Source organism: Saccopteryx leptura, chromosome 6 (genome assembly GCF_036850995.1).
Source record: "Saccopteryx leptura isolate mSacLep1 chromosome 6, mSacLep1_pri_phased_curated, whole genome shotgun sequence".
NCBI classification, from domain to species: Eukaryota; Metazoa; Chordata; class Mammalia; order Chiroptera; family Emballonuridae; genus Saccopteryx; species Saccopteryx leptura.
This window is the reverse complement of record NC_089508.1, coordinates 26,574,385-26,600,523: the sequence shown is the minus strand read 5'-3', so window position 1 is coordinate 26,600,523 and position 26,139 is coordinate 26,574,385. Positions and strand designations below refer to the sequence as shown.

At 52.5% G+C, this 26,139-nt stretch overlaps 1 protein-coding gene across 1 annotated transcript; it reads right to left on the bottom strand.

The window, feature by feature from the left end:
• Positions 1-8,225: 8,225 nt before the first annotated feature.
• On the bottom strand, positions 8,226-23,077 carry PGF (placental growth factor). The gene is made up of 8 exons (XM_066341831.1): positions 22,956-23,077; positions 22,681-22,816; positions 21,388-21,433; positions 16,622-16,818; positions 15,680-15,756; positions 13,576-13,605; positions 13,403-13,465; positions 8,226-8,985 (listed from the first exon to the last, which is right to left on the bottom strand). The coding sequence occupies exons 2-8, from the start codon at positions 22,798-22,800 to the stop codon at positions 8,958-8,960; spliced, it is 561 nt and encodes a 186-aa protein (XP_066197928.1). The 5' UTR covers positions 22,801-22,816; positions 22,956-23,077; the 3' UTR covers positions 8,226-8,957.
• Between the last annotated feature and the right edge of the window lie 3,062 nt (positions 23,078-26,139).

The window sequence follows — 26,139 nt, the reverse complement described above, 5'->3', positions numbered from 1 at the left end:
AGGGGCTGAGTCTCCAGAGAGCGTCAGTCCAGCAACGGGACCTTCTCTGTCCCCAGGTAGTGCCCTCTCAGAGGGGGAAACAGGGAGGAGGCCCAACTTTGTGAGGAAGCGCTCAACCTCCTCCCTGACTGTCCTGCCCGGTGGCTCCATGGCAATGAAGTCACCTCAGGCACTAGAAGCACACCATCTTTTTGGCTTTGAACCCCATGCCTCTAAGGTGGGACCCACAGGCTGCTCACAGGGGCCAGGGACTCTGTCACAGCCAATGTCAGGGCGAGGGAGAGCATTCCAGTCTTCCCTCCAGAAAGGGAAGAGTCCACCTCTTCTAGGAAAATTGCTGCTGGGCTCGCTGCTGACAGACAGACAGACAGCCACCATTTCACAACAAGACTCTGTCACCACCCTGTCTGGAGACTTGATTTCCCTGCCAAATTTGTGGAAGGGCCAATTCTGTCCCCCCTACCATGCAGATGTCTGGCCTGCTTCTCAGGCTTGGAACAGACACAGTTGTGGTCCGTCCGTCTGTCCCCGCACCCCCACCCCACCCCCTACCCGCTCTGCTCTGAGTCCCACGTCCTCAGGGTGATGTGGTGTGGGGTGGATCTGGAGGTAAATCTGGCTTCGATTCCATTTCAGTCACTTACTGGTCAATTTTAAAACCTTGGCTTGGTTAACTTTCTTGGTTTTGGATAAACATGGTCCTCAGCTTCTTCACTTGTAAAATAAGGAGGTAGAAATGGATTCTTTGTACATTTACTTTCAGCCTTGAATTCCAAGATCATGTCACTACCCTGCTTAAAATATTTCCCTGCTCAAAAAATGTCAGAGCCTCCCACAGCCTAGCAAGGCCCTAAGGACTGAGGAGGGCGTCTGGGGCCAGCCCGCCCTCCGGCTATAGCAACCGCTCATCCACTTCACATACCTGAAACGTCCAAACGAAACTTTCAAACGTGAGATGTTTGAAAATCCCTGTGCAGCTATGGGATTTCCACCTCTGGCCCTTTGTTAATGGGTGGCCTGAACCTAGAATGCCTTCCCAGCCACCTACCTACACTCAACCTTGCCTATTCCGTGAGTCACAGCTCAAATGCCCCTCACTTTGCAAAGCCAGCCGGATTGTCCCCATGCATAAGTCATCTCAGACAGCTCAGATTTCTTTAGTAGCACTTTTTCTGCATTCACTTAAGCTATGCGGCCTTCTTTCCATTTCTTTTTTTTTTTTTATTTTTTATTTTTTTTTCATTTATTCTGAAGCTGGAAACAGGGAGAGACAGTCAGACAGACTCCCGCATGCGCCCGACCGGGATCCACCCGGCACGCCCACCATGGGGCGACGCTCTGCCCACCAGGGGGCGATGCTCTGCCCATCCTGGGCGTCGCCATGTTGCGACCAGAGCCACTCTAGCGCCTGGGGCAGAGGCCAAGGAGCCATCCCCAGCGCCCGGGCCATCTTTGCTCCAATGGAGCCTTGGCTGCGGGAGGGGAAGAGAGAGACAGAGAGGAAAGCGCGGCGGAGGGGTGGAGAAGCAAATGGGCGCTTCTCCTGTGTGCCCTGGCCGGGAATCGAACCCGGGTCCTCCGCACGCTAGGCCGACGCTCTACCGCTGAGCCAACCGGCCAGGGCTCTTTCCATTTCTTATAGTCACCTGTGCATATCTGATTCCTTTGGCTAACCAACCTTGTGAGATCAGCGACACTGTCTTAGCTCTCCCTGTGTAGTAACCCTGGTTAGTCCAGGCACTCCGCTGGGCTGGCTCTCTGCCTTTCAGGGGAGTGTCTCTCAAGAAACATCAGGAACTTCAACATCAGCCCTTTTCAAAACCCTTGCTTCACTCCCCAAATTGTCTTAAATCATCAGAAGCTTTTATTTTTAATGTGTTTTAATTTTTGATTTTTTTTTTTTTAGAGAGAGAAAGGGAGAGAGAGAGAGTGAAAGAAGGAGAGAGATATATCAATTTGTGATTTGTTGTTCCACTTATTTATGCATTCTTTGGTTGATGCTTGTATGCGCCATGACTGGGAATCAAACCCGCAACTTTGACATATTAGGATGATACTCTAACCCAGTGGTTCTCAAAGTGTGTGCCCTAGAAGATTTCCAGGTGCTGCCTATAATATTCCAGAGAAATATGTGCCTGTTGGGGACCAAAAAACCAGCAAGATTTTTGGAGTTTAGATTTTTGGGGGACAGAGGTGTGGGGAATTGGCTGTAAGCTGACAGTCTGCCCAACCCCCACCTCACTTGCCTGATTAGGTTGCAAAAGGCTGTTAAGCTGTGGTGCTGGATTGTTACACTACCCGCCATGTTCCCCAGAAAGACTGGAGGCAAGTTTCTTCTATCCTTTGTTTGGTGTAAAGTTAAGATGATATGTATGGTGGGGGTTTTGGATGATGATTAAACATAAGGAATTATCTCTTGAAGCCCTTTGGATTTCTATAAAAGAAGAATATGTGGCAATATCTAAAAAAGCTTTGAACATTTTAATACAATTTTCAACATCCTATTTATGTGAATTAGGATTTTCTACCCTCAACACAAGAGTAAAAAGAGAGAGATTCTTCAATGTATTGATGAGGAAATAAGAGTTTGCCCAAATATTGAAGAAATCGCTAGGACACATCAGGCTCATGTTTCTCATAAACACAAGAATGAAAAAACTTAACACATTCATGTCAGGACATGCCAAATTACTAAATCTTACTAAGAATGTATTTATATATATAAAAAGATAACTTTTTTGTTGTTTTCTTATTTTTTAACCCCTCTTTTTTTACGAATTCTAAAAAGCATAATTCAGAAAATGTAACATAAAAATGTTTTTTAATGTCAGAATAAATTTAATTTTGTCATATTTATTTTGTTTAATTACCATAAAAGCACTCTTGGACTTTATAGAATTTTTCTTTAATATTTGACTTAATTATTATATGTCTCAGAAATTTGTATTATATATAGTGCGCCTACAATTATTTGTAGGATTTTAAATGTGCCCCGACTTCAAAAAGTTTGAGAACCACTGCTCTAACCAGCTGAGCTACTGGTCAGGGCCAGAAGCTTTTAAATCAACAAAAATCTTTATCTAGACCTAGCCTTGAGGTTTTCCTTTCCTTTCTCCAGCTTACCTTCTTTCTCTTAGTTCTTAGATCAGCTTAGCCTCTTCAGCAAAGACCTCTCTCTTCTTCTTATTTCTTGAAGAATGCGACTTTATTTAGGAAGTAGGAAACGGGGAAGACTTCCACATGCTAATATATTTTCCCCTTCTCGCTGGTTCGCTCATATCAACTACAGATTGCTTGCTCCTAGTGGACTAAAAAAAAAAAAAAAATGCTCATCAGTGAATGAATGGTCAGGGTAACCACATGGGAAACTAGGACCAAACTCTCTACTTCTCTCCATCTCCACGTCTTCCTCCCAGATCATGGCATTGTAATTGGTGGCCTGGATCTGCTATAGCCTTGTAAGTGATATCTGTTCTTCTAGTCTTGTGCCCCTAGGGTCCATTCACCACATAGGAAGCGGAGTGATCTTTCAAAACATATGTAACATCACTCCGTTCCCTTGCTTGAAACCCTCCAATGGTTTCCCTCCACATTATAAGAAAATTCAAACTCCTAACCCGGCAAACCCCTCCGTGACCTGGCCCCTGCCTACCTCTACCATCACATCTCATGTCCCTTCCTCCCTTGCCCATCATGCTCCAGCCATACTGAGATCCCTTCTAAAGCTTTTGCATTAGTGGTGTCTTCTATTTGGAGTGCCCTTATCTTCTGTTTTGGAATGAATTCTTCCTGTCCTTCCAACTTCACCATAAACGTCACCTCCACAGAGAGGGCGTCTATGACCTCCTGGTCTAGAGCAGTGGTCCCCAACCTTTTTTGGACCACAGACCGGTTTAATGTCAGAAAATAACTTCACGGACAGGCCTTTAGGGTGGGACGAATAAATGTGTCACGTGACCGAGACAAGCGTCAAGAGTGAGTCTTAGACGGATGTAACAGAGGGAATCTGGTCATTTTTTAAAAATAAAACATCGTTCAGACTTAAATATAAACAAAACGGAAATAATGTAAGTTATTTATTCTTTCTCTGTGGACCGGTACCAAATGGCCCACGGACAGAGACAGAGAGAAGGACAGAGAGAGGGACAGATAGAGACAGACAGTAAGGGAGAGAGATGAGAAGCATCAATTCCTTGTTGCGGCTCCTTAAAGTTGTTCATTGATTGCTTTCTCATATGTGCCTTGACCACGGCAGGGGCGGGGGCTACAGCAGAGCGAGTGACCCATTGCTCAAGCCAGTGACCTTAGGCTCAAGCCAGCGACCAGGGGGTCATGTCTACGATCCCACACTCACACTAGTGACCCACACTCAAGCTGGTGAGCCCGCGCTCAAGCCAGATGAGCCCACGTTCAAGCCAAAGACCTCGGGCTTTCAAACCTGGGTCCTCTGCATCTCCGTCCAGTGCTCTATCCACAGCGCCACCGCCTGGTCAGGCCAATTGTTATTATTGTATATTATATCTCATGATTCTACAGTGTAGGAAACCAAATAAGGCACAGCTTATCTCTGCTCCATAAGGTCTGGGGCTTCCACTGAGATGACCGTTAAGGCTAGTAACCCGGAACAACGAGGCTGGCTGAAACTGTTTCTCTCCCCACACACAGCTATATGGCTAGCTTGGGATTCCTTCCAACATGGTGACCTCACAATAGTTGAACTTTTTACATGGCAGCTCAGGGTTCCAAAAGACCATGGCAGAAGCTTCCAGTTCTCTTGAAAAGACTTGGAACTATTGCAGGATCTCTTCTGCCATGCTCTATTGATCAAAGCAGACTCGGGCCAACTCAGAGTCCAAGGGAGGAAACAGAGACCTTCCCTCTTGAAGGAGGAATGTCAAAGAATTCAAGGCCCTATCTACTGTGCCAGAACCACATTCTGGCAATGACATTTTCTTATTAATTTCTCCGTTTACATGTTTAACTTGCATATTGAGCAAACAGTGAAAGCACAAACAAACCGGTTATTTTTTTTTCTTCCCTCTCATCATTGCTCTTAGATGAACTATGCTGATTCTCCTTTTCTTGTCTCTTAATAGCATTTTGGGCAGATCTTCTTATGTTCCTGTCACTTTAATTTATTAAAGGTCCAGACACATTAGGCTGATCCATCCAATTTAAATATAACACCTCTTTCTCCCCAAGACAGGGTCTGGATTTGGCTCAAGGGGGCGGAGAGGGGCGTGGTTTGCCGCTATACTCCTCCGTACTTCCTTCTTTCTTTCACACAGGGTCAGGAAGGAGAAATTGGGAGAAGTCCCTCTTCGCTGTGGCCATTTCTTCTCCCGCTATGGCAGTGCCAACTCTGCTATTGGTGCGTCTCAAGGCTACCCACAGCACTGTTCCCTACTGTGTTTCCTTCCCAGCACTATATCCCATACCCCCACTCAGCAATCGCCCCCACCCTACACCCATAGCCTATGGGTCTCCTCACCTGCAGGCCTCCCTTTTGGGATGACATGGGCAACGATGCTCATAGTCATTCACTTTTCACATGATCCCCTGACCTGTGGGAAACTTCTGCTGGATGCCCCAAGGTGTCCCCTCTCCCTTTCCCCTGTCACTCTTTAGTTCTCTATTCCCCCCTCCCCGGTTCTCATTCAGGCAGTGCGTGGGCAGAGGCAAATTTAACGGCGGGTGCACTGGGTGCGCGCCCTCGGTCCCAACTTCTGAAGGGCCCCGCAAAACCCCAACTTCACACTTTTTTTAATGACATCAAGTTTGGGTTTCACATGGGAAATTTTAACATTAATAGTACATAATATTTTTTGTTGTTGTTGTTGTTTTTTTGTATTTTTTTGAAGCTGGAAACGGGGATAGACAGTCTGACCAGGATCCACCCGGCACGCCCACCAGGGGGCGATGCTCTGCCCCTCCGGGGCATCGCTCTGTCGCGACCAGAGCCACTCTAGCGCCTGGGGCAGAGGCCAAGGAGCCATCCCCAGCGCCCGGGCCATCTTTGCTCCAATGGAGCCTCGCTGCGGGAGGGGAAGAGAGAGAGAGAGAGGAAGGAGAGGGGGAGGGGTGGAGAAGCAGATGGGCGCTTCTCCTGTGTGCCCTGGCCAGGAATCGAACCTGGGACTTCTGCACGCCAGGCCGACGCTCTACCACTGAGCCAACCGGCCAGGGCCTATAATATTTTTTATTTATTTCAAAATATGGTTAACATGTATTTTTATTTTCCCTGTCTCTATCTCTTTTTTAAGGGGCCCAATATTTTCTTCTGCGCTGGAGCCTCAACTGACCTTAAGCCACCTCTGTACATGGGCAAATCCAGCTCCAGGGAGAGGAGGGGGTGAGACCAGCAACCCAGGTCTCCAGTGGCCTCGCCTCCCTCTCCCTCCCTTCCCTTCCTGGTCTTCTGCTTATGGAGGGTGCTTACGGGGAAGCTGGGTGAGGTTTGGGCCTAGCAGAATGACTTCAGTCATCTCTTAATCATTTCAGTCAGCAGGTGCGTCCAGCCCCAAATTGTTTCACTTAGAGTATGGGGGACTCAAGGCCCTTTTTTCCTTAGTTCTAGGTCCAGTTACCAGTTTGAGCAACAGTCAAGTCCACCCAATATCCTGTAACACATGATTAGGGTTTGTCTCTCCACTCAAATACAGCATCTGTGAGAGCAGATTTTTGGGTGTCTTATTCCCCACTGGATCCTCGGTGCCTAGGACAGTGTCAGGTGCATAAGTGCCGCTCCCCAAATACATAAGGAGCAAATGAAAAGGGCCCTTTAGGACCTAACTGATCTGAGAAGACTGACCGTTTGGTCAAATGGAGCAGTCGGTTCCTTTCCTACTCATCCCCGCTGCTCCCGGCTCCAGGCAGGGTTTTCTCCTGATCTCCACGAGCTCCACTGGTCTTCGTCTAGTTCTCTACAGACGTCTATGGCCCAGGTAGAGAGACTGACCTCCATGTGGGTGATGTGTGAGGCAGAGAGCCTTGGAGATGCTACAGGGACTGAGCTGGGATCCCTGGGGCTAAGCCAGGGCCTGGCCAAAGGGCAGGGTGCTCTTCTCAGCTGTCAGTCCATCAGGGGCATTGGCTCAAAGTGGCCGCAGCCCGAGAAGGGAGAAGCAGGAGAAAGTGCAGTTCTTCTGTGCAGCATGTCCCCTGGGGCTGGCCCACAGCCTCCTGTAATCACCAGCCAGAAGCACGTTCTGACCGGAGTCCTTCAGGGAGCCCAGGCCTCGGGGAACAGACTGCCAGGGGAAGCTCCGTGAGCAGGGCCAAGCTACCCCACCCCACCGGGCTGCCCACAGGTTCCCTCCAAAGCCCAAGGTGGGCCTGTCCCTGGGCCCCTGTGGGTTTGTCCTGAGCAGCCTACAAGGAGAGAGAGAATGAGGAACTTCCCTTCCCACAACAATAACACTGTGCACTTTTCTGGCTAGGGATAGATGGGAGTCTGGAGCATGTGGTTTGGACTGAAAAAATATTTTCAAGCATTTTTTCGTTTCACGCCAAGGCTTTCAGGAGAGAGGCAGAGGAAGATGGGAGGTAAAGGGAAGAGAAGACCGGGCAGAATCTGTGGACCCGTCACTCAGCAGCCCGAGCAAGCTGGAGGGGGCAGTTCAGTCCCCTGGGGAGCCGGACCTGAGGAGCCTGGGTGCCCCCTTCACTCAGGGTCTGGAGGGCCAGGCTCTGGGCTGGCTGTGAGTGGCCCTGAGGGGAGGGGAAAGGAAATGTGCTCTTGAATTTGAGTGTTAAGGGGTGACTGGGGCCAGGGTCCCCCAACATTGGGGCCAAGACTATATCTTGGGAACCCATTGTTATGGAAAGAGTGGACCTCAGGGGTTTTTGTATGTCTGTTTTTTATTTTTTATTCATTTTAGAGAGGGGAGAGAGTGAGAGGAGAGAGAAGGGGGAGGAGCAGGAAGCATCAACTCCCATATATGCCTTGACCAGGGAAGCCCAGGGTTTTGAACCAGCCACCTCAGCATTCCAGATTGACACTCTATCCACTGCGCCACCTGTGCAGGCCAGGCCTGGCCCTCAGGGTTTTTGCCTAAAGCAGCTAGGAGGAAGACACCCCGGGAAGCTGTGGGAAAGGCTGGAGACCCCCCCGAAGGCCACCTGGGGGCCCATGGTCCCTTTTTCTGCCCGGCTTCCGTCTTCTGCTGTTGCCCACTGCTCCACAAACACACATCCTCAGACAAACTGTTTCCAGACTAGGATAACTTTATTCAAGAGAATCTGGCTTGGCAGTCAGACAGCTACGCAGGGCAGCTTGCTCCACGTCCAGCCTGGGGCCCACTCTTTGCCTGTGTCCCTGAGAGGGGCAGAATGGTGAAGCCTTCTTTGGCCAGAAAGAACACCGTCCCAGCACAAGCAGCGGCAAGATGTGAGGAGAAACCATGAGGGACTAGGAGTGACAAAGGCCCAGGCAACTACTGTTCTCCAGGGTGCAGAGCCGCTGGCAGGGGGAGTAGGAAGCCACAGGGCCCTTCCACCTCCTGCCTGCCTTCCCGTCCAGCGGGGCCATGGCAGCCAGAGCGAGCTCCTCACCCCCATCCCAGCCAGGAGCTTCCAAAGCAAAGGCTGCTTGTCCATGCAGAGACCAAGGCCCAGGGCCAGGGAGTGGGTCCCCCTCTTCTCTTCTTCCCTCTCCAGCCCCTGGGAGACCCCTGGGGCCTCTGGGGCCTGGCTTGCCCCTGGCAAAGCCAGGTCTTGCTCCTTCCCAAGCTGAAGCACACGTGGTCCGTGGCTGCCTTCTTTCTCTCACGTTCTTCTTAAGGCACTGAATTCCTGAGGGTCCTGTACCTCGCTGGCCCTCACCTTGGAGGGAGCGAGTCGTTCAGCAGGGATACAATTGGCTAATAAATAGGGGCAGGTGCCAGCAGGGAGGTAACTGAGTGTGAGAGTAATAAATACAGGAGCCAGGTGTGGGTCTCTCTCCTTCGAGGGGCTGGTTACCTCTGCGGGCCAGTATCACCACACCTGCCAGAAACCAAACACAGAAAGCACGTATCAACACGCTGTGGAGGACAGGGTCCCTCCTAAGGGAGGGGGAACAAGCCCAAGGGGAAGCTGGGACAGGGAGCAGGGGGAGATTGCAGCACGCCTGGATCTCTGCTTGCACCACGGCCAAAGAAGCTAGGAGCTACCCTTCACCAAGCACGCACCCAGGTGCCCAGCCCTGCTCTAAGCACGCTATCATTTATCCTTAACAGTATCTCGTGAGGAAGGCACTGTTATTATCATCCTTTTGCAGATAAGGAAATTGAGGCTCAGAGAGGTTAAGAAAGTTGCCCAAAGTCACACAGCTAGTCAGTGACATGAACTCAGTCTGGCTCTGTACACTAATATGACTCTGGGACAGCAGTCTTCAAATGAGGGTACAGGAACCCAGATGTACATGAAAATTGTCCAGGATGTATGTGAGTGCCGATGGTTGTCAAGAAATCGGTTTCAGCCCTGGCCGGTTGGCTCAGCGGTAGAGCGTCGGCCTGGCGTGCGGGGACCCGGGTTCGATTCCCGGCCAGGGCACATAGGAGAAGCGCCCATTTGCTTCTCCACCCCCACTCTCTCCTTCCTCTCTGTCTCTCTCTTCCCCTCCCGCAGCCAAGGCTCCATTGGAGCAAAGATGGCCCAGGCGCTGGGGATGGCTCCTTGGCCTCTGCCCCAGGCGCTAGAGTGGCTCTGGTCATGGCAGAGCGACGCCCCGGAGGGGCAGAGCATCGCCCCCTGGTGGGCAGAGAGTCGCCCCTGGTGGGCGTGCCGGGTGGATCCCGGTCGGGCGCATGTGGGAGTCTGTCTGACTGTCTCTCCCCGTTTCCAGCTTCAGAAATAAAGAAAAAAAAAAAAAAAAAAAAAAAAGAAATCAGTTTCAGTTCTGCACTTGAAAACTGCCGGCCTGAGGCCCGCTGCCCCACCACCTTGAGTTCAAAACTGCCTTTCTCCCTGGGAGCAGCCTGCCCTTCCCGAAGGCTGTGCCAATCCTTTGACCCAAGGCAAAAGTATTCAGGGGACACCTTGAAATATCGGGGTAGCCCTGGCCGGTTGGCTCAGCGGTAGAGCGTCGGCCTAGCGTGCGGAGGACCCGGGTTTGATTCCCCACCAGGGCACACAGGAGAAGCGCCCATTTGCTTCTCCACCCCTCCGCCGCGCTTTCCTCTCTGTCTCTCTCTTCCCCTCCCGCAGCCAAGGCTCCATTGGAGCAAAGATGGCCCGGGCGCTGGGGATGGCTCTGTGGCCTCTGCCTCAGGCGCTAGAGTGGCTCTGGTCGCAACATGGCGACGCCCAGGATGGGCAGAGCATCGCCCCCTGGTGGGCAGAGCATCGCCCATGGTGGGCGTGCCAGGTGGATCCCGGTCGGGCGCATGCGGGAGTCTGTCTGACTGTCTCTCCCTGTTTCCAGCTTCAGAAAAATGAAAAAAAAAAAAAAATATCGGGGTAGGTACTGAGAAAGGAAACATGACAAAGGACTAGGCAACCAAGGCTTTTGCAAGTCAGAGGGTTTCCAAGTCTGCTTTCAACACAATGGAAGAACAACTTAACCGAATTATCAGCTAATATGTCATGAGAAGTAATATTTGTTAGCAGATTACCTTAATTTCTGGCAAATGACTTGGAAAGAGTTTGTGGATGACAGAGGGGCCACATACGAAATCTGACAAGCTCCGAGGAGGCCAGCCTTGCGGGCTTCACAAACTCAAAGAGACCGAAAGTAGTCACATAGGATGGCCTGAACAAAAACATTCCTAACTAGAAGCAGGCAGCAGTGGTAGTTACATCCTAGACCTGTAGCCTCCTTGACAAAGGTCAAGATTTCCTTAAGTGAGCCTAATGTCTTTTTGCTTCTAAGATAACATACCTTTACAAGGTCAGAGTGATCTCCTTTTCCAGACCCCTCAGGGCACATCCTTGAACCAGATCAGGAGACCTCACAGCCCCTCACTGTATCTTGTTCCCCACACAGCATCTCCGTGTGCTGTACAAGCTGATTACTACCTATCCTGGACCCTCCAGTGTAAAAGGAGTATGCGTCTCTCTGTTGTCCTTTTCATCCAGTCTCGAGACTTCCCCGCTTTGCTTTCTCCCGCTTGCTTCATCAGTGACCAATGAATTTCACCCTTCTCACGCCTCCTTTGATTCCAATGTGTGAAATAAGCTGCAAAACTGCCAATTTCTGGAGTAGTTTCTCTATCCGTTGGGATTTTACTTTCCGGCAATCATCAGTTTGACTCAAATAAACTTTTAAATATTCTCCATAGATTTGAATGGTTTTTAGGTCATCAAGTTCAAGTGATTAAGTGACATCTAGTTCCACTTGCTAATTTATGTGAGCATGGTTTCTCAACCTTTTTATCTATAAAAAAAAATGGTGACCAGGAATGGAATTAATGCTGAATGCTGTCTCCGTCTGGCAGGTCACATTCGTTGACGGGCTCATTAACTGAAAGAGGTAGTCACATCCATCTCACTGAGATGCATCCCTAATGAGATTGATTGTACGTTTATGTTTTCTTTTTTAATTTTTATGTGTTCATTTTAATGAGAGGAAAGGAGAGACAGGAACATCGAGCTGTTCCTATATGCGCCTTGACAAAGAATTGAACTGGCAACCTCTGTACTTCGAGATGATGCTCTAACCAACTGAGCTATCCAGCCAGGGCTGTACTTTTATGTTTAACATTTATTAAAATATAATGCACATGTACTGTTTTGATCAATTGGTACTACTAGTAATTATTGTGATCATTTGTTCCAGGAGAAAATTTAATTTAGAATTTATGTTTACAGGAAATTTAAATTAATTCAAACATATATACCCTGTTGTAGCAGATACATATGACAAAGTGATACAGAAAAATCTTCAACATTAAAGAAAAGTACATTAGGCTGAAATTCTGTGGGAGAGGTGAAATTAAAATATAAATTCAAGGAAAGAAAACCAACGCAAATATGCAACTACTAATTAAAGAACAGTGTTCATATTTATATTTTTTGTTGCTGCTCATTTCTTTTTAAAGTGGATGGTGGCATTAAATCAGAATTCCCGCCTGACCTGTGATGGCGCAGTGGATGGCACATCAACCTAGAACGCTGAGGTCGCCAGTTCGAAAGCCGGGGCTTGCCTGGTCAAGGCACGTACGAGAAGCAACTACTATGAGTTGATGCTTCCCGCCCCACCTTCTCTAAAAATCAATAAATAAAATCTTTTTAAAAAGTTAGAATGCCTTATTCCATAGGATATATCTGAAGAATTACTGAGTAGCTTTATATGAAAACATTAATATTTGTAACGTGCCAGAAATAATAGCTATGCAACTACTTATAACCTGGATGGAAAAGTTCAATGTTAATTTAAAAATGAGCAAAGGAGCATGTGGGTTTTTGAAATTCTTTCAGGATATTCCTGAACAACACGTTTGAAGACTGCTGCCCTGACAGACGGAAGAATGGGGTGCTCTCTGTCGGGGCCTGCCTGGCTGGGGTTGGGGGCCCTGCATCGCTACGCTGCCTGTTCCTTCCCCAATCTCCTGCTCGGGCCCAGGGGAGGAACGGGCGCCACGTGCCTTTGGGAGACCAGCTTCCCCAGAACCCCTGTCTTCGCGGAGTGGGGTGGAAGTCTCTGCTCTTGGAGAGCTGACCCATGGGGTAAGACTTGGGACATGACGCTCCAGTCCTATGCCACAAAATGATTTCCTGGAGTCTCGGTGCTGGGAGAAACTGCAGTGTGACTGAGTTACTATAGATGTAAAATCTTTTATTTTTACTATTTACTCTCTAAGATTTGGGTTTTCCCTTCTCTAATCCTTCTTTCCCAGCCACACTCAGGCCTGGACTCCAACCTGGGCCTCCGGGTGTGAAGCCAAGATGGACCGGTAACGTTGTGAGGGAAATAGGACGCTAGTGGATTCCAAGTCCCTGGGGACAGAAATACAGGCCTGGGAGCAGTGGGTGGTTGCTCCTGCCCCACGGCCTCTCAGAAGTAGCCCTGGATACGTTGTCAGCGGCTGAGCTCTTTATCACTAGAAGTTGAGCACTTAAGAGCAAGAACCTCGTTGGTCTGTTTACTGGTACACCTGTGTTTCTAGAACGACTGAATGCTTGCCGGGCCCTGACCCTTCATTTTACACAGGCAGGAAAACTCGGCTCAGAGAAGTGACGTGACTTGCTCAAGGCCACGCAGAGACTCGCTGCGTGGAGCTAGTGAGGGAGAGATGGCCAGAAGTCTCAGGACAAGAACCAAGGTCCAGTGATGCTTCCTGGGCCCTGGACTCTCTAGGAATGCAGCTCCCTGCTCTAGCCCAAGACTGCTCTGAGGGTCCTTCCGACCACTAACCCCTGCCGGTGGGGATCCCCTCTGGCCCGGCCTCCTTGTCACCCCTGGGTCCCCCAGCACACTCACAGGTGGCAGTCTGTGGATCTCTTCTTCACCTTCCTCCTCTTCCCACTGCCCTTCGGTCTCCTCCTGCAATAAGCCAAAAGCTTCAGGACAGAGTAGCTGGGGAGTTCCCATGCTAGGACAGGGACTGGCGGGCCTGAAAATCGTCTGGAGGGAGCCCCAGCCAGGTCACTTACCTTTCTGGCTTCACCTTCTCCCAGACGGGCCTGGGGAAACAGAGAAGGGCAGCAGAGAATCAGGAGAGTGGTAAGCGGGGACTCCCTGCGACCCCCACACCTCCGCTAAGACATTTGGGGTCCTGGTCCTGCAGTTGGCACTGAAGCCACTAGGGGGTAGCATGGAGCTAGTGAGGGAGCGATGGATGGCCAGAGGCCTCTGGGCTTCAGCTCCCACTCTAGACTCCGGTGACCCTACCAAGAAAGATACAAATTTCCCCTAGGGGCCCCTTTCCATAACCTTCTGCACTTCTCAGCTTCTTGGCAACAAATCTGGGGATTTGTAAGCCTGTTCTTTTCTGCCTTCTCTGTTTACTTCTTCTCTTGTTCCTGTCCTTCGTTCCAGGGTGCACTCAGAGTTTCCTCAAGGATGGTGAATGAGGCCATGGAGTGGAGAGTGGAGGACGGCTACTACCAGCTAAGGCGGCCTGTCAGGACACGGCTGCCACCCCCGCTGGGGGGTGCGGGATGCTGCAGGCAACAGCAGCAGGAGGGGGTGAGGGGGGGTGAGGGGAGGTAAGCACAGCCCCATAGTCACCAGGCATGCCCTGGCTCTACCTCCAGAGCTGTGGCTGTTGGCCCAGAAGCGAATAGAAAGGTATCCCTGTTGATCAGCCTGTTGGACAGGGACAGGGCTCCAGTCTTCCCTGTGAACAGGGGTGGGGGCGTGGGGCAGTGTGGCCAGGGAATGCTGCCCTAGGCTGGAGGTCTCCCTTGGGAGCCAAGACGAGGAACCAGGGCCTCTTGGACTGCCTGGTCACGTCTCTGCCATCTTGGACAGGTCAGAGACACTCCTGGAGCCTCGGTGTCCTCATCGGCCTGCCCCAACAGAGTGGCTGTGAGGGCAAAGGTGACATGAAACGTGAAAGGTCACCTCCGAGCAGCGTGCCTGGGAGGGATCATAACTAAACTATTATGGTTTGGCTAACCCTGGCTGGAGGGATGGGAGGAAATGGATTGAGGCAGGGTCCCCGACAGTGGTCCTTGAGAGTGAAGAGGGCCTAGAGCCTGGGCTCAAGTCCAAGGGGGGTGGCCAGAGCCCTGGGAACCAAGCAGGGCCAAGCCCAGGGAAGCGCTGGGCCTCCTGGAGGATGGCCGTGAGAGGTAGCATGAAAAAGGGGAGGTTCAGGGGGCAGAAAGGTTGGGGTTCACTCATAAACTGTGGCTAATCCTGTAACCATACCGAGCCTCAATTTCCTCATCCATAAAGTGGGGCTGTCAATAGTGCCTAATTCCCAGGGTTGTTATGAGAACAGGGACTTTGTCTGTCTTGCTCACCACTCTATCCCAAGCATCTGGGACTGTGCCTGGCATACAATAGGTGCTCAATTAATTCTCATTTCAATCAGACTAAGAACATTTGAACATTGAGAATACACTGAGGCACAAAAAATTGTGGCGTCCTCCTTCTTCTCACCCCAGAATAGGGCTCAAGACCTCTTGTTTGGTGCCTCATCCATGGCCCATGGGCACCAAGACAGCCCCTCAAGCCACTTCTCTCTTCCCTGGGCCTAGAGGCAGTGTCAGGCTTGCTCCTCCTAGTGACACTACCGTTCAGAGCCCCAGGAACGAGCTGCTCAGACTCTCTACTTGATAAGGGTGCAATTTCACAGAAACCTCCACGCCTCCTTCCGTCTGCCCCTTCCTCCCTGCCGTGGCTTGTCCTTCCTCTGCCCAGCTGTCTCCTTCCACAGCCACCAGCCTGGCCCACAACTAAGCCCAGGCTTCCAATTTCCTTGCCCCAGGTATCTCTTCCCAGGCTGTGAAAGCTGCCTCTCATCTCAGCCAGGGGACGGTGTGTCCTGAGCCCCTGCAAGTCTGGGGGGGACAACCCAGGTTTCCTTTGTCCCTATAGCTCCTCGGCAGCCGTGCTCCGATTACTGGGACCACCTCTCAGGCAAACACTGGCTGATGGGGGGGGAACAAAATACAGCTGCCTCTGGTCCCTGATTCCTCTGGTCTCCCCCAGCCAGGAGGATGTGTGACCTGCAGCAGGGATGGGCAGACACGTGGCTGAAGCTGCCAAGTACTTGGGGCCTGTCCCTGCCACTCCCTGAGGACCTACCTGCACTCACAGCGTGAGTGCTGGGTAAAGGACATCTCCACGTAGGAGGGCCGCTCCACAGAATGGATCCTTAGGATCTGCGGGGAGAGAAAGGTTGGATGCCTGGGTTGAGGGGCAGGGTGGCCGTGGGTTTCCAACACTCTTTCCACCCCCTACTTGGGGGGTAGGGCTGGACTCCATGTTGCCCCCCCCTCCCTTTGACCTACATGCCCTCCTTTTGCTTTGAGTGTGGGGCAAACAGCCTTCCCACCTGCATGAGAATCTGAGGGAGGCCCCTGTCCTTCCCTACCCACAGCCACCCGCACAGTGACAGTGTAGGTAGCGGGCCCATGCTCTGGAGTCAGAGATGTTATGTTGAAATATTGGCTCTTCCACCTGCTAAGCAAGGGAAATAACCTCTCTGAACTTCAGGTTCCTATCTGTGAAGTGGGAATGACACTTGCCTTGAAGGACTGAATGTCGAGGAAGCACTGATGATGTGTCCAGCACAGTGCTTGGCATCGTTCAGTATGTGCTCCACAAACCACTGTGAGTGTGTGTGTGTGTGTGTGTGTGCGCGCGCGCGTGTGTGTGCCCACGCGCGCGTGCGCAAGACTCAGGGCACCAAATGCTCCTGGTAGAAATAGGGACTTCTTGAGTCTGAGCAGATCAGAATCTTGACCAACCTCAACCAGATGTCCTGGGTCTTCCTGGAATAAGCCTAAGCTGGAGCCTGGGACAGTTGATAAGGAGGTGAGTGGGCTTCAGGTTGGGGCACAGGCTCAAGAAGGAGTAGCACTGTGCTGGGTGGGAGGGGCCCAGGCCTGGGAGTCAGCGGCAGTCCTGCAGCCCCGGCCTGCCCTCCTTGCCTCTGCAGGTCCCGGCAGGCGGGCAGGTTCTGTGGCCCTCTGACTAGGCTGTGGACAGTGGGGCAGTGGGACACGAGGAGGAGACCCTCCCTACCTGCATGGTGACATTGTATGTCTCCACCGGCATGCAGCGTAGGGACTCGTCACCACAGCAGCCGGAGCAGCGCAGCAGGGAGACGCAGGACGGGTTGAATATGTACTGCGTCTCCTCCGGGTACTCCGACACGACGTTCACCAGTTTATCCAGCACCCGGCAGTAGCTGCGGGTCCACACTTCCGAGAAGGGCACCACTAGAAGGGGGCACAGTCAGCTGGGTCAGCTCAGGAGGGGCCTGCTGCTCACAGCCCCGGTCCTGGCTCCTCAGGCCTCGCAGAGCCTTCTGGGTGTATCCCACACCTCTTCCACCAGGAAGCCCTCAGCCTATCTGAGCCTCCTCTGCTCTGAAGGGATGTGATCCCAGGGGCATGGAGTTCCTCGGGGTCCTGAGCTCTCGGCTGTATTCTCAGCTCAGGCACCCACACCTGCTTTGGTGCCCTTGGGGCTCCAGGGGGCATGCCCTGGCGGCTCCCCGGGCCCACTGGGTCTTCCTCAGACCCGACCTGCTGTTTCCTCTGTCTTGGGAGAGTTTGTAGAAAGGAGTTCTGTGAATTCTGCAAGACTGGCTTGCATATCCCTGCGGGGAGGGTTAGCCTTCATTCTTGTCCTTATTCCCTGCCCCACTCTGGGCCAGCTCCTCTGCCAGGCAGCCCAGACTGCAGCCAGCAGCTTCCCTATACCCACTCTTTATTTTACTGGGACCAGCCCTTGAACCAAACCAGCCACATCACCATAATTCCCACCTTTGGGTTATACGTTGCCCCCCTTCTCATTGCTAACCAAATAAAGCCTACCACCCATTTCTCAAGGCCCATCTCTGCCTCCTCTCCAAAGCCTTCTCCAACTTTTCTATTATGAACAGATACTTCTTTGAGCATATTAAGCCCCACAGGCTTGCCTTATCTGTCACTGGTGGTTTGTATCTCCTTTACAGCCAAGTCGAGGCTCCGTGAGGACAGGGACCCAAGCACCAGTAAACACAGGCTAAGTAATTACTGATTGGTTAGATAATAGTTCACTGAAGAGTATCAGGGACATCCTCCACCTCCACAACGTCTCTGTGGTCATGAGCAGGAGTTTTGGGGGGCCAAACTAGAATCTCTTAAAAGATGCTGCTCTTTGCCTGACCAGGTAGTGGTGCAGTGGATAGAGCGTTGGACTGGGATGTGAAAGGACCCAGGTTCGAGACCCCGAGGTCGCCAGCTTGAGTGCGGGCTCATCTGGTTTGAGCAAAAGCTCACCAGCTTGGACCCAAGGTCACTGGCTCGAGCAAGGGGTTACTCGGTCTGCTGAAGGCCCGCGGTCAAGGCACATATGAGAAAGCAATCAGTGAACAACTAAGGTGTCGCAATGCACAAAAGAAAAACTAATGATTGATGCTTCTCATCTCTCCATTCCTGTCTGTCTGTCCCTGTCTATCCCTCTCTCTGATTCTCTGTCTCTATAAAAAAAAAAAAAGAAAGAAAGAAAAGATGCTGCTCTTTAAGGAGAAGGCCCCAAATAGAGGCTCACAGAAAGTGAGTAGCCAGAACCAGAAGACCTGGCTTCTAGTCCTGGCCCTACACAGCCGTGTGACCTTGGGAAAGTCACTTAACTTTTCTGGGCCTGTTTCCTCAGCCAGGGAAAAAGAAGCGGGTTGGCAATAGATGGCTGCTAAGATCTCTCCCAGCTCTGACGGACAGTCCGTGACGCTGTGCACACAACCCAGTCCAGCCTTGAGACCATGGGTGCTGGGTCATCCTGCTCTACAATGATGGCTGTTGTCGGCTGGTGGGAGAGGACGTGGGAGCTGGGTCACCTGGGGACCCTGATGCTCCTGCCCTAGAGCAATGGTTCTCCCAGCAGCTCCTCACCTCCTTCCACGGCCCTTTCTAGGAAGCAGAAGGGGCCGAAGTCCATTCCGCTGAGCTTATGAAGATGCGAGTCTCAGGGTAATCTCAGAGGGAAAATAAACTTCAGCCCTAGCAGAGGCCCTGGGGAAAGGCGACAAGCTGGTGGAAAATACCCAAGAGGCGGTGTGTCCACGTGGAGCTGGCCGAGGAGGCCACAGAGGCAATAAACCACGCTTATCTGGGCGTCTGCTGCTCCATGCCTTTCTGTCTGCTTAGGGGGCACTCAGGCTGGGCCCGGGGATGGGAGGAAAACCAGACACCTCCCCTGATCCCACCTCTGCAGGCCACTGGGACACTCTCCCAGGGCCCTCTGTGGGAAACAAACCCCTCACCCCATAGTAGCCCCAAAGCCTCAGGGAAGCCGGCCTCTGCAGGGCAAGGTCAGAGGGGCACCTCCCTATCGCAACTCCATGAATGCTTGTTTAGTTTAAAATCTTCATGAGCGCTATGTAACTCTAAACATTTCATCTCCACTTTGGAAAACATAAATAATAGCAGAGGACTAGCCAGCCGACAAAGTGCCATAGCAGGCTCAGGATCCTCCCCAGGACAGCAGCAGAGAAGGGGCACCCCAGCCCCCTGCCCGTCTATGCGAGCAGACTTCCATCCAGCTGGGCTGTTGAGGCCACAGCCAAGTTAAGCAGAGCCAGCTGAGCCTTGGCGGCAACAGAAGGGATTTCCTTTCCTCACCCCCAAAGCCCACCACACAGGCTGCATCAACAGGGCTCGGACTGCTGGGCCCTGAAATCCACCACTGTCTGGACCACATGGCCAGATCGTGTTGCGGAAAAGCCGAGAAGGAGGTGAGCTGGGCCTGGTTTACCTGGCAGCCAAAGGCAAAGGGGCAGTTGGTCCCTGGTGTTGGCTGTCTGGGTGTGTGGGAGAAACGAGGGGCGGGCTGGATAAGGGGCCGTTGACCACTCCCAGATGTGGGCTGAGGCCTTCAGGAAAGAGCTCTGTTCAGCTGCTCCTGAGAGCACTTCCTCTGGCCCCAGACCTGCTGCGGAGGCAGGGGTGGGGGGAGAGGAGCGGCAGGCTGTGGCCCAGTCGAGCCCCCAGCCAGGGCAAGGCTGTCCCGCAAAGGCTGCTCCCAGGGTTCTGAGCAGGCTCTCAGCTCTCAACAGCCCTGTGCATGAGCCTCTTATCTGGCTCCAGCTGCCTACCACCCAGGATGGAAGAGACCCAAGGAGGCAAATGTTTAATCCTGAGAGCAAGCTCCTGAGTAGGCCACCGGGAGGCCACAGGGCTGAGCAGAACTGCTGGCCACCAGCCAAAGCCCAGCAAGTGTCCTCTCTACAGTCACTGGTGGGGCACACAGCCAGCCTGCTGCAAGGTACACTCTGCTCACGCCTGCTCAGCCATGAGCCGTGGATACTGAGGAGTGTCCGAGGCTTTAGGTAACTCCAAGGACCTCTGTGAGCCGCCGGTTCTTCATCTATGAAATCTGGAGAATCGAGGGCCTTCCTGGTTCACAGCCCATGGTCAGCACCGATTTAGAGTAAAGGGCCAGCAGTATTATCATAATAGTAGTAGAAAAGATTAACATCCCGGGCTGCAAAGTACAGACCATGCTGTTTTTGTCAGGTGTTAGCGGGAGGGGATGGAATTTTTAGATTTTGACAACTAAAGTCCAAAGCCCACGGGACTTTCCCTGGCTACACAAGAGGCTCCCATATTGATCAGGATGACAGGTTAGCTGCCCTAATGAATGGACACTTCCAAGCCTCTTCAGCCCTGTCCCTGGGAAATATATATTTCTGTGTCCCCTCAATGCAGTCAGAGAATCCTACAATCTTAGGAAAAAAAAAACTTAGATATTATATAGTTTACTGTTCTCATTTACAGGTATGGAAACTGAGGCTCAGATTTCTTTAGTAACTGTTGCCTGAAATACACTAAAAGCATCAAAAAGGACATGGGGTTGAGGAGGTGATGGATCCCTCCCCAAATCTCAGAGAGTATAATATCGTGTCAGTTTCAGAGGGCGCAGAAAGGGGAGGGAGAGCGTATCAATGAAATCAAGGGCTACTGCTACCTTCCTCATCTTCTCAACATCCAAAGGACCTGGGATTCAGGCATGAAAGCATGGCCAGACCCAAGAGAGGCTGGCGACTGAACAGGCAGGTCAGCAGAGAGAGAGAGTGTGTTCCCAGCTCAAATTGGCTATCACATGTGTGCGTGTGCATGTCCCTGCACGCTTCCTCTTCCACAGCGCTGTGGGAAGCCTCAGAAATGGTGTGTGGCCTCGCTGCACGTCTTGGAGAGGCAGAGAGGGAGGAGCAAGGCAGGGGGCCTGGCATGAGCATCCTGCCTTCTGCACGTATGTCTCTTTGGCAACCATCTAGCTTTTGAAGACTCCCTCCTGATGCAACTCCAGGGTAGGGAGTGGAGGGGCCATGGAGGGCGCGACTCATGTTCTGTCTGTTTGTAATCAATGGAGAGGCCTGGCTGCTGGGAAGAGCTGGCTGCTGGGAAGGTCCCTTCTCCCCCTGATTCTCTTGATTGCTTGCCCACTGTACCCACCCAGCTCCCAGACCACCAGTCTAGTCCTTGGCACTCACTGCCCACATTGCCCTCCAAGACCTCATCTGCCCCCTGACATCATGCTGGGAAGGGGCTCCGAACCAACTAGACCAACCGAGTATACTGGCCCCAGCCCTGCTCTCTGGGTGACCTTGGCTCAAGAATCTCTAGGCCTCTGGGTCACAATGGGGGGATTTTTCTAGCCCTGCCAACTTTGTCAGCCAGGGCATCAGCCAGCCTGCACTTGATATCATCCTGTATCCACCCTTCATGCCAGTCCCTTCCCATCCTCTGCAGAGGCGTGGGAGAGAGGGCTTCCTGAGCACACACACCAATCAGCCTGCTTACCTTCCACCTCTGATGATGAGTTGTTCTCAGCAGACACGGCCAATTGCTGCGGAAAGAAAGATGCAGAGATGAGGGGGCCTCCGCGGGCCTCTGTGCTCTAGGACCGAGTGGACTGGCAAGAGTATAGAGGCCCTTCTGAGCTCCCCCCCCGCCGACCACACACTCCCTTTGCCCTGTCTCGGGGCTGTCTCTCTTTGGTCCAACTAAAACCTCTCTGGACTCTGGGTAGGTTCCAGTCCTCACTCTGGCCTCAGTTTCCTCATTTGGAAAGGGTGGGAGTCTGGAGGCTTTTGGAGATGCTTTGCTTTCCGTGTCCCGAAGATCTTGCAATCCCTTCGGGGTCTTCCTCCTATCCAGTCTCCAAGCTAGCCCTGCTGGACTCTATGCAACCCACTTTGGCTGGGTGCCAGAGCCCCAGAGAGGCAATGGCTTGGTGGGGGCCGGGGGGCTGAAGCAAGCTGGTGGGAGCTGAGGGGCTGAAGAGGGTGGCGCCACGGCCTGGTGCTGCTGGTAATATTATACCTCTGGCCAGCCCTGCAGCTGGCAAGCGGGTGGCTGGTGGTGAGGCTCTTTTGCCCCGGGGGACTGTCTAGCCCACCCTCTCCTGGGCTGGGGCTGGGGACTCCCACGGCAGTGGGACAGCGCAGTGGGAAGGCAGCTCATTGGCTTTGTCAGGATTTCACTGCCCAAGTTGGCTCCTGGCCAGACTCCCCCGGCTCCTGGGAAAAGGGCCCTGCTCACTTCCCCAGGCCCTGCATTCAGGACCTCCGACTGCCCACCAGGGAGAGACAGCACAGCAGGACCTCTTGTCTTGTCCCCAGCCCACCCTAAAGCCTTGGGCTCAACCGGGGCCCTGACGGGGGCAGGGCCCAGCCTCTCCACCAATGGCCTCTTCTGCTGGCTTCCGCTCCACCAGACCAGGTCAGAGGTCCTGGGGGCGTCTGCCTGGTCACAGGCCTCGACCCTGACCACAGGCCAGGGACCAGCTTGGGATTAGTGGAAAGATGCTTTTAGCAAAGCCACTATGGCTCCAGGGGCCAGACAGGAAACCTCCCTCTCTTCCCTGTGGCTTCCCTGCCCCCACCAAGACAGACCCCAGAGCTGAAGTCTGGGACAGCCCAGCCTGAGGTCTCCTCCCAGACAACTGTGGTCCAGCCTGACTCCGGGGAAATGTGTGGACATCCTTGGAGGTGCCGCTCCTGTTCGGGTCTGTGATTTCTGAGCTCCCTGCTCTGAGCGCTGGGGTTGGGAAGATCTGGGGAGCCAGGACGGCATGTGGGGGGTGGGTCTTACCTGGGGGGACACAGCAGGCAGCGCCAGCCCAGGCATGAGCTGAAGGAAGCAGGTGAAGAGCCTCATGGCAAGCATCTTCTCAGATGTCCCAAGGTAGGGGGCTCCGATCACCATGCTCATCCCCCTGGGGCAGTCCCTGGCACAGGAGGAGAGGAGCTGAGTGAGGTGCTGGATGCCGCCCTTACTATTGCCCCGAGGCCCCCGCTGGTGGCCCGAGCATCCTCTGGAAGTCCTGGGGATTCAGGAGCCCTCAGGTAAGTCTGTGGCTGGGGAACCTGATGCGAAGCGCCCGGCGGGCGGGGTGGTGTGAAGCAGGCGGGTCCCTGGAGAAGGTCCGTTGGGCTCCCAGCGCGACCCCAGGTCTTCCCCCGGCTGACCAGTGGGGATGCGGCTTCCTGCTCAGACAGCTGCTCCCTTCTGGGACCGGAGCTTGCCGGCGACTGGGTTTCAAGGGCCGTGAATGGGGCGGGGCTCCAGGCCCGCCCCGCCCACCGTGGACAAGACTCCGGCTGGGGTCCCAGGGAGCGGCCAAGCACGGAGCCGGCCGGGCTGGCGGCGAGGGCGGCGTGGATCTCAGCGGGCTCGGCCCGCACTGTGTGGAAGGGGCGCTCCAGACGCCGACCCTCGCGCTCCGCGGGAGCCCAGCCCTCAGCTTACCCCGTGGCGGCCCGGAGCCAGGTGCCCGGGGCACCAGGATCTAGTGCTACCGGCGGAATGAGGCTCACAGCTCCTCTCCCGAGCTTCTCGGCTGACTACCTCGCATGGGGGATCCAGCTGTGGAGCCCGACATCTGCGAACAAAACTTGAGGGGCCTCTGAGCAAGTGTGCCCCTGGGCTGCTAGGAAAGCAGCAATTTGGTCTGGCCCTTCACAGTGCCACCTTATGCCATCTCCACAGTCCTCGGGGGTGAAAGGATTATTAACCTCATTTTTAGGATGAAGAAACCGAGGTTCCAAGAGTGCCCCTGCATGTATATATTGTACAAACATATGCACTTGAAAAGTGTGCGTGTGTGTAACCGACAGAGACAAAATCCAAGCCACCTGGCGCCAGAACCAGCTCTCTGCCCCACACACCCTCCTCCTGGCCAAGCACTCAGACAACAGGGCAGCCTACTCCTCTGGGGGAAGCAGTTTTCTCAGGCCCCACCAGGAGCCCACCACATGCAAATTGGCGAGGGACCTGGTACAGCATTTCCTCCTGGTCTGTGCGTGTATGTGGGCATTTAAGCGTGACTGTGAAGATCCACCTGTGCTGAGTCTCTGTGTGGTCTGAGTGTCTGCGTGTGTCTACTGTATGTACAAATGTCACTTGTGTGTGAATCTGGGTCCCTTGGTATCTCCATCTGCTTGTGTGATTATGTGTATGTATGTGTCCACTCTGTCTCTAGGTGTGTTTGGAAGTGTGTCTAAACGTGCGTTTCAGTGGGCTCGTGAATTTACATGTCTTCCTGTGTGTGTGTGTCTTGCTCCGTGTGGAAATGTCTACACTAACTTCTGTGTGTCATTGTGCATCTCTGTGCATTTGTGTGTGCCCTCTCGGGGTCCTCAAACATTCATCGTCACCACCATCCTTCGTGCATGGCCCCTTCACTTCAAGAGCCTGGCAGGATTTGGGGTCATGAGTTGGCGGGGGGCTGTGGTGGGGGGCTGCGGGAGAGGAGGAGGGAGGTCTGGGCGGTGGCCCCTACAGTGCACATTCCACCAGAATCAGAGAGGCCAGGACAGCCCCAGCCTTTCACCCCAGTGACCTCCGTGTCCGCTGCCTGCCTGCCCACCCACGAGGGGCTGCTAGAGATTCAGCCTCCCTGCCTGGCTAACCCCAAGCCCGGAAGTCCAGAAGCCAGGGGCCAGTTACTCGTCAGCTAAGCAGGAGCTATAAAGAACTTTCTGACAAGCTCCAACATGCTAGGGCTCATGGGGCAGACAGACTCCTTCCTGGGCCTGGGATGCCTGGGAATCGCTGTGCATGTGTATGAAGGTGAGTAGGTGTGTGTTTGTGCATATTTGGAGCATATATGTTTGCCCATAACATCTGTGCATCATATGTATATGTTTATGTGTGTCTTAATTTTGGATTTGGATTTGTGTATTGGGGCACGGCTGTGTATTGTGCATGAGTATGTGTATTGAAGTATTATTTGGATATGCTTATCTATAACCGAATGTTCTGGGTATTTATTTATAGGGCATATTTGCCTATAATTGTATGTATAGGGTTGTGTATATTTGTATGTTTGTGTGTTTTTACTGATTCACCCTTTTATTTTCAGTTGATACTCTGCTCCAGGCACGGCCTCAGGTGCTGGGCATGTCGTATGGAGGTTCCCAAAGTTTATATTCATAGGAAGTGGGGGTTGGGGATGCTGCAGCTCTCTTACACTGTGGAGTGGGCTCAATATCTGGGCCATGTCTGCGATTCTCACAAGCGTGTTTCAGTGTCTTTGTCACTAACCTGGGTACCATACCCTTCTAAACAGAGCTTTTGGAGTTTTGAGATGAGTTAGCCAGGGTAGGTGGTAGAAACCAACAAGATCACCAAATGTCCATGTGTTCAATAGAAGTTTCCTCTTGCTCACATCCAGTCCAGGACAGGCGTGCTGGTGGCTCTGCTGCTCTGAACTGCGGCTCCGTCCTTACCAGCCCTATGACCTCAAATAACTTCCTTTACTCAGAGCCCTGTCTGCTTCCGGCCGAAGTGGGAATAATCACAGCACTCACCTTATAGGTGAAGACTGCTGAGGCACCTGGACCGCAGGAAATGGTAGTTGTTAGACATGATTTCTAAGAAACACTTGATTCTTATTAGATATATAAAAATACTATAGTTACAGGGCAGAGTCCTTGTTATCATGGAATGAAACAGAAAATAATCTCATGCTTCTGCCAACTGCAGAGGAGCAAACGAACGGGAGGATTCACATGTGTATGTGCTCGCATGTACACGCATGCACAGATACACACACAAATTCTCACCATTGCCATCCAGGCGCTCAGTCCTCAGCAGTCACGGAAGCTTCTAAGTAGGTTCAGGTGCTGAATAGGTCTACTGGCCAAGTCAGTGTTCACAATTCAACATTTCACTGTTCTCATCACAATCATTTATTGTTGTTCTGGAGAGAGAACTGACGTATATTGAGCACTCATTATGTGCCTAGCCGCATGCCTGGTGCTTTAAATACATCAACTCATTGAATTCTCACAACAAACCTATGAGATAGGTTTTAATGCTTCCCGTTTTGAAGAATTGAAAAACAGAAGCGCAGGGAGTATAGGTAATTTGCACATAATCACTTAGCTATTTAGCTATTAAGGGAGGAACAGAGATGGAGATCAGCCTGGTTTTTCTCCAGGGCTCTTTCCAGTGAGTGTAAGTTCTTTTTACCCTCCAGGTTGCAAATGCCTTGAAAGCAGGGCCAATGTGTCAAACCTTTCCAGCAGTGCTGCAGCAGTGTTGGAC